Source organism: Symphalangus syndactylus, chromosome 7 (assembly GCF_028878055.3).
Source record: "Symphalangus syndactylus isolate Jambi chromosome 7, NHGRI_mSymSyn1-v2.1_pri, whole genome shotgun sequence".
Lineage (NCBI taxonomy): Eukaryota > Metazoa > Chordata > Mammalia > Primates > Hylobatidae > Symphalangus > Symphalangus syndactylus.
Genome location: NC_072429.2, coordinates 108,084,963 through 108,097,477, shown reverse-complemented (window position 1 = coordinate 108,097,477; position 12,515 = coordinate 108,084,963). Strand labels below are relative to the sequence as shown.

The window sequence follows — 12,515 nt, the reverse complement described above, 5'->3', positions numbered from 1 at the left end:
TTTGTTCTTCTAAAGATACCATTAAGAAAACAAAAAGGTAAGCCATGAACTGGGAAAAAATATTCACAGTACTCATCTTAAACAAAGGACTTTCATTCTTAGTGTATAAGGAAGCCTTACAAATTCATAATAAAAAGAAGCCAATTTTTTTAAATGGTCAAATTATTTGAATAGGCATGTCACAATAGAAGATATATGAACAGCTAGTAAGCACATCAAAAGGTAATTATCATTAGACATTAGGAAAATTAAAACTAGAGTGAGACACCAATACATGGCTAAAACTTTGAAGACTGACAGTATCAAACGTTGGCAAGGATGGAGGGCACCAGCAACTCATTCTTATCTGGTACGAGTGTAAAATAATAATACAATCACTTTGGCAGACTGTTTAGCAGTTTCATATCAAGTTAAACATATACCTATTTTTAATCTTAACAATTCTACTGCTTGATATTTAACCAAAATGAATGTATATAATTTTTTTGTTTTTCTAAGACAGTGTCTCACTCTGTTGCCCAGGTTGGAGTGCAGTGGCACAGTCACTCAGCTAGTTTTTGTATTTTTTGTAGAGATGGGGTTTTGCCATGTTGCTCAGACTGGTCTCGAACTCCTGACCTCAAGCGATCTGCCTGCCTCGACCTCCCAAAGTGCTAGGATTACAGGTGTGAGCCACCGTGTCCAGCCAAAAATATATGTTAAAAAAACAAAACAAAGCCAAAACAAATCTGCAAACATATATTCATAGCAGGCATACTTATAAAAGCCAGAAATATCTCTAGTGTTACTGAAAAGGTGAATGAATAAGTACGTGTGGTATATTCATACAATGGAATGTTACTCTGTAATAAAGTGCTAGCAATAAATAAAAAGCAATATGAATGAATTAAAAACATTAGGAGTGAAAGAAGCCAAAGACAAAAAATCATACTGTATAATTCCACATATGGAGTTCTAGAACTGGCAAAACTGATCTGTGGTGATACAAATCAGAACACTTGTTATCTCTAGGGTGTAGGGAGATTGACTGAAGAAAGGCCAAGGGAACTGTCTATATGGTGGAAATAATTCAGTATCCTCACTGGGTTACAAAGGTATATGCATTTGTCAAACTCAGTAAATTGTACACTTAAAACCTGTGAATTTTATTTATAAATTATACCTCAATTAAAGGAGCAAAACTATATCTTTTTAAAAAAAGATAAAGTTAAGTGTCTTATAAAGTTATAATCCTTTGCCCCCCACAACTGCCATTTTGCAAATCTATTATTTCAGACAGTTTATTCCCCAATTATTTGGATTACTCAAATTACTTTATTTTAAATCAAATCTTAGTAATTATTAAATTCAGTGATGGATTAATGAATAGAGTTAGGTTGTTAATTTTTTAAATGGTCAAGTTTGGTCAGAAATGAGAAATGGTTGATTTAAAATACAACCTAAATCTTGTGCTTTAAGTGGATGTTACATAGAAGATAACTTAGATGTTTTTATATAAAGTGTAGTTCTTAATTAGTAGTATATGATCCATGTGAGTCTGATACAAGTCTAAATCATGAGCATCTAAGAAAAATATATCTAGCTCATAGAAAGTTTGAAGTTGTAAAAGCAGGTATCTTACATTTCATTAATGAAGACATTTGGTGATTTTGTTACACTTTTTAATATATCAAAAATAATTGCTTGTAAGTTTCTTTTAAAAGTATTTTGTATCTCCACATACTCTAGTTAATTATGTTTATGTGTATGTGAGTCACATTTACAAATTGGCAAACCAACTAGAACATATTGTTAAATGTAAGTCATCAAGCAGTAACCCAGCAAAGGTCTAGGGGAATAGCTTGACTTCGTGTAAGTAGTTTCAGCATTCAATACATCAACAGAGATCAGTATTATTTTTCCATTAAATTTGAGGTGTTTGATTATTATTTTGTGTTAAAAAAGATAATTACAGTGTAGCATAGGTGGTATGGTTGTTTTAAAAACATGATTTTCTGTACTTGAGTAAGTTATTCGTACCTCTCATTTTCAAAAGTTACTGTTGTCTCACTTTGGAAAGTTTTTTTAACTAATCCGTAGTTTATTATATTTGGCATTGTGTGGGTTTTTTTTTTTTGCTTGGATGGTAGCATACAATACTAGTTTTAAAATGTATAAATGCAGTCTTACAAGAAGGGTGCACTGATTAGCTGTGCAAATTAATGATGGTTTGGAAATTATAACAGATTGTATCAACTCTTTCAGACCTGTTTAGGTAGCAACTAAGAACAGTTCACTGGGTAATGTTCTTTAATAGTTATTTACATATATTTTTTCAGAGAGGCAGAATAGTGCAGTAGTGAAGAACATGGACTTAGAGCCAAACTGTTTAAATAGCTTGTGACCTTGGCAAGTTGCTTAACCTCAGTACTTTTTTTTCTTACTTGTAAAATGGTGATGATAATAATATTTACAGTACTTTATTTGGTTGCTGTAACCAATGAGTTAAAACATGTAAAGTGCTTAAGACAGCACCTGACATATAGGTAAGTATAAGCTATTGTCATTATTACTATTATTATCATCATCATTATTATCAAGATTACCTTTATCCTTAGAAAATGTAACTAAATCTGGGGGCTGGGCACAGTGGCTCACACCTGTAATCCTCGCACTTTGGGAGACCAAGGCAGGCGGATCACTTGAGGCCAGGAGTTCAAGATCAGCCTGGCCAACATGACAAAACCCTGTCTCTACTAAAAATACAAATATTAGCCAGGCGGGCGTGGTGGTGTGGCCTGTAATCCCAGCTACTTACTTGGGAGGCTGAGGCACGAGAGTCACTTGAACCTGGGAGTCGGAGGTTGCAGTAAGAGAGTTTGTGCCACTGTACTCCAGCCTGGGCAAGAGAGTGAGACTCTGTCTCAAAAAAAGAAAAAGTGTAACTAAATCTGGGCTTTTATTGTGGTAGTAATTTTCAGTGCTAATGATAAGTACTCATATTATTATTTTGTATAGTCTCTTAAAATAGGTAGTTTCAAAAAAATGTTAAATGCTCTAATTCATAAGGTAGTGATTGTAACAGTCTTGAAAAAGAACAGCTGATAAGTTTGCATGTCCTATTTGATAACTATAATAGTTATTATTGTATTCTTGCAGTTCTGTTCCAGGGCATGAGCTAATATGGTACACGTGTACGAAAGATGGCACATGGAGAAGGTTGCTTTGTTGTGGAATAGCTATTACCACTCCCCTTTTCTGTTATAGTAGTGGGTGCTCCCAAAGCATCTTACTTGGGTTTTCCTTCCTATTCCAGAGGAACATGGGCCAAGTTACTTCTTCTCCAATGTCCGTAGTCTGCCTGGACTCTGCTCTCTTTCCCTTTCCTGCTTCCCCAGGGTTCCCTGACAGGCCATTTTTAGTGTATTTGGAATTGTTTAGTTGTTTACATGTACAGAATTAGATTTTAAATAAGTTAATAGAGAACACATTAACATCTTTTTTCCCTGTATTACCAAAGTTAATTTTTTTCCTTATTTCTACTTTTCAATTATTTAACATCTGTATTTTAAAATTAAGATTTGCGTTGATTTAACCTGCTTGATCTTTAGGTTAATAATCATATATTATGGCTCTTAGTTTGTGAAAATAAAGTTAATTGTTGGTTCCAGATACAAAAATTATCCTTTAGTTACAGCCCTTTTCCTCTTTGCTTACATGCCCACACCCCCAACCGTTCCCCAGATGTCTTGTAGATCCGTGCTTCTTGTATTTCTGTTAAGTTCAGGAACATACTGCATACCAGTACTTTCTGGGTGACCTGACTCTTTCCAGCCAATCCTCTCTTCAGGCCATTTAATGTACCATTTCCAGTGGTACTTTCTTTCTTTATTAAATCTGGACTATTTGCCATTGGATTATAGGTTTTCCATCACATGCAAAACTTAAATGAGTAAGATTTTTGGTAAACCATCCTCTGGACACCGGAGGGTTCTTTCTATAGAAGATAGAAACAAACAATGTTTGTTACTGATTGTATAATTTGTATAATTGCTTAATGCAACATTACTTTTCCCATTTAAACTTCTAGCTTGGAGATTTCCTTGATTAAGAAGAATGAAGGACTGACCTGGCCAGAGCTAGTAATTGGAGATAAACAAGGGGAACTTATAAGAGATTCAGCCCAGTGTGCTGCAATAGCTGAACGTTTGATGCATTTGACCTCTGAAGAACTGGTAAGTAGTTGGAATAGTAGTGTGACTTTCCAAGGGTCCAAGAATGTGTTACGTGAAGATTATGCCGTGCTTTTCTAACAATATTTTGCTTTTCCTAGCATAAAAGATACATATCAGATACTACTGATCTGAGTGATGTTTGAATATGGCCTAAGTTCTAATATTTATTTCTTACACTATGTAAATACATACATATACGTGTGGTCATACTGTATAGAGGGTTTGCCTGTATCTGTTTATGTGTGTATGTATTGTGCACTCTCTCTCTCTCTCTACATGTATACTTTAGGAGAATCAACTGACCAATGCTGGTAGGACAAAAATTATGTTACAATGTATTTGCTAAGAATCTGCTTATCACTAAAATTTTTGAGGTGAGTTTAGAATTTTGCAAGAATATATGTATCATATATAGTATCGTTATTTTTTCTTTGTAATGTAATTCATTATGATGATTACAGTGACAACACAATACTTAATCATGAGGTTGAATACATTCCCACTGTGAACAAATACAGCAGTACATCAGAATTTTAAATTATATGTTCATTTTCTAACAATGATATCAGCATATGAAAGATGTCTGGTTTATTGCTATCTTGAATTATAGAGATGAGGAAGACTGTACAAAGAATTATTTATACTGTAATGTTACTTGCATCCTAAGATAGAAAAGAAGGACTGGAATATTGAAAGTGAATGTCTCTATCAAAAGGAAACACGGCTAAATAGAGAAACTAAGTTTCATGTTTGCCAGTAGTAATTGAAAATTTCAGGAATCACTGGAATTCATATGTAGGACTACAAAAGTTTGATTCATAGCCCTGTTTACAACAAGCCATGCAGGCTGCATTGCCTTATATTCACTCATTCAGCAAGCATTATTGTATTAGGCTCTGGGGATATAATAGTGACAGTAGTGGAGATGTGTTTTGAGATTGTAGGTAATTGCAGTTAACTACTTTTTAAACTTGATGGTTTTAATTGAATATTAGTGTTTATGAGAAAGTTATTTATGCCTGAACACCAGTGTGTTTGTTAGATTTTGAGAAGACAAATATACAGTCTTACCTGCAGCTGAAGGCAGTTTTATGTTTTTCAAATATTCATACTTGCCTTACTGCAGTGGTTAGAATGTCTGCTCCACAGCTATATAGAACTCTCGAATGGTAAAAGCAGACATTCTTGCCTTATTTGTGATCTTGGGGAAAATAATCGACTTTTTTATCATTAAGAAGGGTAGATTCTTTTTATTACATTGAAGCAATTTTCTTCTATTTATAGTGTGCTGAGAGTTTTTATCATGAATGATTATAGAATTTTCTGCATTGGTGGGATAAGCCCTTCTTGGTCGTGATATATTTTCCTTTTACATATTGCTGAATTTGATTTGCTCATATTTTCTTGGGGATTTTTTATATCTATTTGTGAGGAATATTGCATAGGTTTTTTGTTTTGTGTTGTTGTGTTTTTTACCATCTTTTTCCAGTTTGGATATCTGGGGTAATAACTTTGTAAAATGATTAGGGAAGTGTTCTTTCTTCTATTTCTAGAAGAGAATATATAGAATTAGTGTTATGTCTTAAAATGTTTGGTAGAATTTGTCAGTAAAACAATCTGGACCTTGAGTTTGCTTTTTTGGAAGGCACTTAACTATGGTGCCTTAGTTTTTAATGTTTTTAATTTCTTTTAACGGATATAGGTCTAATGTGAGCATCTGTTTCCATTGCCTTTGTTTTTCAGTTTTCCATTTCTTATTTTCTGTGTTACATTTATTATGTTCTTCATTTTGTTTGCTGGGGATTTATTTTGCTCTTTTTTTCTATTTTTGAAGGTGATACTTAGTTGATTTTTGACCGTTCTGTTCCAATGAAAGCACTTAATGTTGTACATATCCTTCTAAGCACTACTGTAGCTGCGTTCTCTAAATTTTTAGCCTACCTTCTTAATTCCATAGGGATTAATTTGATTTGATGCTGGGCTTCAGCCTTTTACATGGCTGACTTATTCCATGTTTATTCTTACACCTAAGGCAAAACTTTTCATTTATCTCAACTGAAAGCCTAGGATGGTTACCAGGTCTTCTCCTGCTGTGTGGACTCTGAAGTCTAATTTTTGACTCCCAAGCACTTTTAATACCCCAGACTCAGCTTTTAGCCCCTTATTTGCTGCTTTCCGCTTGTCTTTTTCAATTCAGTTTAGAAATCAGCAAATGATCCTTGGAAAGCAATATAGCATGTTTGACCCTTTTCTCTGCGATTTCCTTGTCTCTCTAATCTTGTCCTGTGAAGCACTGGTGGCCTTGATAGTTCGGAACTTTTAATTTTTTCTGCTTCTAAGGTATGAATAATTGGAAGGGGAAGGGAAGGAGAAATCTATAGGGTACTTTCTCTATTCTGCTGGACATAGATATCTCCTTGAGTCACTGTGCACAATGGCATCGACTAACCAGGAGATTGCTGGCGGTGCCTTTACAGCCAGCCACAGAAACCATAATTGTTCCCACTGATATTTAGAGTAGAGGCAACAGCCACAACTAGGCGGTTCCATATCCCAGCTGGGACATGGACACATGTTGACTATGTAGATCTTCTAGAACTCCCATCCATTTAGTTTCAGATTCTCTCAGTTCATTTCATTAAGTTCTTAATAACATGAGAATTAGCATATCTCTGTATCTTAGCAAACTAGATGTTTACACATCTGGTCAGTTGTAGAATTGTATTTCTGCTATATGCAAATATTGTATAATTTATTCCTTAATTATTGTGATCCTGTTATTCTGTGAGGTATATAAGACCAGACAGTGACCTTTGCATTGAAGCAAGGGAACATTTAAAAATTGCTTTTATGAATTTATGAATTTTATGAATTTATTTATGTCTACTTTAGGCTTATTGTTAACTATATTTCAGTGTTTCTGTTTGGGTAGATATTTTGTGTGTGTGTGTGTGTGTGTTTGTGTGTGTGTGGTGTGTGTGTGTGTGGTGTGTGTATGTGTTTTAGTGGTTCTAGAGGTTACATCTTTGACTTATCACCAACTATCTTTAAAAACTGTATCATCTATAATTTAAGAAATTTGTATTTTACACTCTTTGTGTTATTGTTGTCTTACATTTTATATTCTATTAAAATTAATAATACCTTGTTATTTTGGCTATAGTCAGTAATTCTCTTTTAAAAGAGATTAAAAATGTGAAAAAAAGGTCTTTCATTTACTCTTATATTTGCCTTTTCCTCTATTCTGCATTCCTTTGTGTTGATTGACATTTTCATCTGATGTTATTTTTTTCTGGCTTGAGAGCTTCTTTTAGCATTTTTTCTAGTGTAGATTTGCTGGTGATAAATTCTTTCAGCTTTTTTCTGCAAAAATATTTCTCTTTTCTTCCCTTTTCCAAAGTTATTTTTGTTATGTATATAATTCGGTGTTGACAGGTTTTTGTTTTTGTTTTTTTCTCTTACACCTTCAAATATACACCATTGTATTCTAGCCTACATAGTTTCTGATGAGAAGTCAGCTGTCTTTTACATCTTTGTTCCTCTGTAAATAATGTATCTTTTCCTCTTCTGTCTGCTTTAAGGAATTTCTTTATTACTGGTTTTCAGAAATTTAATTATAATGTGACTTACTGTGGTTTTTGATTTTTTTAAAAAAATGTTTGTTGTGCTTGGAGTTCTTTGACATTCTAAAGTGTTGGCCATTACTTATTCACAATTTATTTTCCCCATTCTTCTTGCGCTCCTCCAATTACCCATATGCTAGACGATTTGATATTGTTCCACAGGTCACTGAGTTTCTCTGCTTTTATGTTTTGTCTTTGTGCTTCATTTTGTAGTCGCTATTGCTATTTTTCAAGCTCGCTAGTCTTTTCTCCTGCAGTGTCTAATCGGCTGTCTGTCACATCTGTTTTGTTTTTCATTTCAGATTTGTGTTTTTATATCCAGAAGTTCAGTATGGTTCTTTCATCTCTCTCTTTCTCAACATGTTTATGTTTTCCTTTACATCTTTGAGTATATGGAACTGTTTATAATACCTGTTTTCATATCCTTTTCTGCCGACTTCGTCATTCTGTTATTTCTGTTTTTGTGATTATTATTTTATTGGTCATAGGTTTGCAATTCATTTTTAATTACTGCTGTAACCTTAACATTTTTAAAGATGAAGAAACCCATTCCCTTGTTTATTTGTTTTACTTATTTACTTACTTTATTTTCTGGACTAAGAATCCAAATCCAGACAAAGAAAAACCACCTTGCAATGCTCAAGAGTTAGAAGAATGTGATATTTTCTTTGAAGAGAGCTCCAGTTTATGCAGATTTGATGGCAATACATTAAAAACTACTCATGTGGTAAGTTACTGATAATAATATTTCTAAAATTTTGTCAATAGTTACTCAGGTAATGATTGGTCTATATATGTTTTTCAAAGATACTTGATTAGCAGTTACTGGCTTTGGTAAGTCTCATCACTCCATAAAGTAGCATCTTTTCATACTACCACACTCAGCAAAACAGTGTTATATAGTTTTGGTACCACTGTATATTGATATCTTTCAAGTGGTGCTTTTCTGGACAGCTTTTTAATATACAATTGTGACCCTATAATGTATAATAACTTCACGTTTTTTTTTTTCATTCAGCATTATGGACTTAAGTGTTTCCTCACGTTATTTAAATGTCTAGTTTAATGGTTGGATTATACTATGATGTTGGTCATGTCTGCATGTAGTGGTTCTACACATTACAATAAGTAATAACTTTTTTAAAGTACATTATTTATGATGATGCTATTTTTAAAAATCTCTGTCATATGAAGCCTTTTCTATTTCCAGGGATATTTATCTAATAACGAGTTACAGAATTCAAATTAATGAATCATAAGCCTCTGACAAATTGATTACCACTTATATTTTTATTAGTAATGATTGCAGTTATTGCCTGATTCATTGCATCTTCACCTTCACTTTTGTTTGATCATTACTAATTGGTGTGTAGAATAAACTTGTGCCAATCTTTTTTTTTTTTTTTGCTGTCAACTGTTTTATGTAATAACTGTTTCTTTTGTGAAGAAGTTTTTATTTGTCTTAGTGTTTCTTACCAATTTGTATGACGTGTTTTAAATTTGGATAATGCTTCTATATCAAGTGAGTTAGTTTTTTTCTTCTTTTTATATTTTGGAATATTTTTTATTCAACTCATTAATTCATCTGGAATTTGTCGTTTTCTCTCTGGTGTGCCATATATGTATATATTTCACACCCCACCACCCCCCCGCCCCACCACCACCTGAAAATTACACTCTGTTTACAAGCTTTGACAGATTTGTATTAAGATACTGAAGAAGACTGCCTGGAGTGGCTTGGTGCAGTAGATGTAGATTTTTTTTTTTTTTTTTAATTTAAAACCTTATTAGATATTCCTTCTTAGGGGAATCCTTAACCATAAGTTAATACTACTAAATGTGCGTTTCGTAGAGTTGTTTATGTGAGCAGGGTGTCTCAGCAAATCAGTGGCTAATTTAGAGCTGTGCATATAGAAATTAATCTAGTGTTATTACTGAAACCAGAAGGAAATTTAGGAGACTCATTCCAAGCAAAAGCAACAGAGGAGATTGAGAACAACTTGGTCTTTTGTTTCTGTTTTTAGACTTGTGAGTCTGATATAGGTTTCAAAGGTTCTGTTTTCAAGAAGAACCTGAAAAATTTCTGCCAAGTGTGCCCTGATGTTTCTTTGTCATGTAGAGATTTGGGGGAAAGTGTATTCTAGCAGAATTCATGTAACTGAAGTTAAAAGTGTCATGGGAAGCTGGCTTACCAGGTCTGAGTTCTGGCCCAACATCTTACTAAAAGGAAATATAACTGTTCTTCTCACTCGCTATCCCTTCCTAGTCTTTTTGGATACTACCAGCTTTATTTAATGGCTGAACATTAATTAGTACTCAAAGAAGTTGTAAAATGAGCATTTCTAGATTACACCTGTGTAGATAAATGAGGTGGAATGGCATAGGACCAATGGCTAGGCAGAAGTACCATTTGAAACTGTATCAAAATTAAATATTTGCTTTTACAATTAATTTCTATCTCTTCACTGCTGTCTTCTTCACCACACTTTAACACCAGTAAGTTCTAAAAAGCACATGTATGACATTTTACCAGTGTCCTCAACACCTACCAAATGTTCTGATTCATAATAGATGCTTAATATATTTCTTTAGAATTATCTTTTAGTGACAGTTATTAAATTAAAAAAATGGTTTTAGGTCCATCTTGGATCTCAAGAAATGAATATCTTTCATTTTCCCGCTTCCTCCTCAATTACTTTTCTAATTGAAGAGTAAGCAGTATTCTTAGTCAGATTATTATATCCAGGCTGGGTACCGGTCAAAACCCAAGATTATTGGAGCTGTTTTGATTTTTTGGGAGTTTTACTTCCTAGATGTTGTTTAGTTTTGACGTAATCCCATACATGATTCCCTGAATTGTGATAAACAAGAGCTATCATATAGCTACTCTTCTTTTTATTACCTTGGGTTAAATTTTAGAGAACCAGTTTCAAGCATGACAGAAGGCTCTTGAATCTGACTAACTGGAGATTATTTGTTCTAATAATGAAGAATCTGGTTGTTCTTCTTAACGTTATAGTTTTAGGTGCTATTACTCTTAGATACTGTTTTCTGCCAAACTTTTATAAGGAAGGCAGCTATATCTTAGGGTGTCATAAAATGCTGTGGTTTAAACATAGCTTCCCTGAGAATTTCAGTTCATCTTAGTACTCCTAAGTAGTGTTGATCAGTAGTTTAATGTTGTCACTGAGATACCTCCCAGTTTATGATACCTTTCTTCATTTCCTATGTTTGAGCATATTAATTAAAACCAAGCAATGGCAAAATAAAACCATTATTACTGATACATTACAGTACCAAAGCTTAGTGGATCTACTTACTAAGTCCTAGGACTTAGCAGATTTAACTATAGTCACCGGCAATGTTAAATCAGCTCTGGCTGCCCCTAGAGGGGCAGTTGAAACCTCTTATTTCCTGAGGCCTCTAGCTCCTTATAGGAAAAAGTGATAGAACTGAGCAAAATACACCGATTTTTCTTACATTTACCAGTCAAATGTGACTTCACTCCTTAGGAATTTATAAAAGCTAGAATGTTATAGCAGTGGATCTTCTCAGTGTCGTAGATGGAAACGTCAAGAGTGGGGAAGAAGTCCAATACATAATAAAAAGGGACAATCTTTCCAACTTCAAAGAAATTCCATATTTCATCTTCTTCATTTTACAGATTTATTAAGACAAGCTGAGATAGATGGAGTTTATATGGGATCAAAGCAAGAGTCAGTAGTAGAAACTACATCTCTTGGGTTCCAGTATGCTTTCCATAATTTTCCCTAAACAACAGGATCATAAATTTCAATTTGGAGATCCTAAGCTACTACAGTTAGTCCTTACTTCTGAATAAATACAGTTAGTCTTCTGTGTTCCTAAGGAGTGTGAACAATAGATTTCTGTGGTAAGCAGGTTCTATCCTCAGTAACTTAAGAAATAAACAAATAATCCTTCATTGTACCATAGCTTTGATAGACAATATTTGATGAGACATTTCCAGTATTTTGTACATACCGTTTTAACTATTTAACCACATTTCGGAGTTTAATTGCTGGTTTAACTTCAATTAGTGTATAATTAAAACTAAAGATTCTTATCTTTGTTTCAGTTGGATTTTAAACCAAACTTTCTTTTTATAATTATAAGCCCTTTATGGTAGAACAATTTTTATTTCTTTGGATATATATACAATCATGGGATTGCTGGGTCAAATGATAATTCTGCATTGAGTTCTTTGAGAAATCTCCAAACTACTTTCCACAATAGCTAACTAATTTACATTCCCATTAGCAGTGTATAAGCATTCTCTTTTCTCCCCAATGTCACCAGCATCTGTTATTTTTTTACTTTTTAATAATGGCCATTCTGACTCGTGTGAGATCCTAAATACTGAGTACATATGGACACACAAATAAAAACAACAGACACCAGAGTGTACTTAAGGGTGGAGGGAGGGAGGAGGGTAAGGATTGAAAAACTACCTGTCAGGAACTATGCTTATTACCTGGTTGGCGAAATAATCTGTACACCAAACCCCCATGACATGCAATTTACCTTTGTAGCAAACTTGCACATGCACCCCTGAACATAAAAATTATAAGCATTTTGATTTTTCTATTACTAATTTTTATAAATATAGACAAAAATGCAGTGAAGTAAAAATGCATAAACATATATGTAGAATGGATAC

The 12,515-nt window shown here is 33.6% G+C and overlaps 1 protein-coding gene across 2 annotated transcripts in view; it reads left to right on the top strand.

The window, feature by feature from the left end:
• Window positions 1-12,515, top strand: part of NUDCD1 (NudC domain containing 1) — an 88,051-nt gene that overhangs the window by 50,639 nt on the left and 24,897 nt on the right. For both annotated transcript variants that reach the window (XM_055287067.2, XM_055287068.1), the window contains exons 7-8: window positions 4,070-4,214; window positions 8,439-8,564. In XM_055287067.2, coding sequence (XP_055143042.1) covers window positions 4,070-4,214; window positions 8,439-8,564 — 271 coding nt within the window. The remainder of the gene's footprint in view (window positions 1-4,069; window positions 4,215-8,438; window positions 8,565-12,515) is intronic.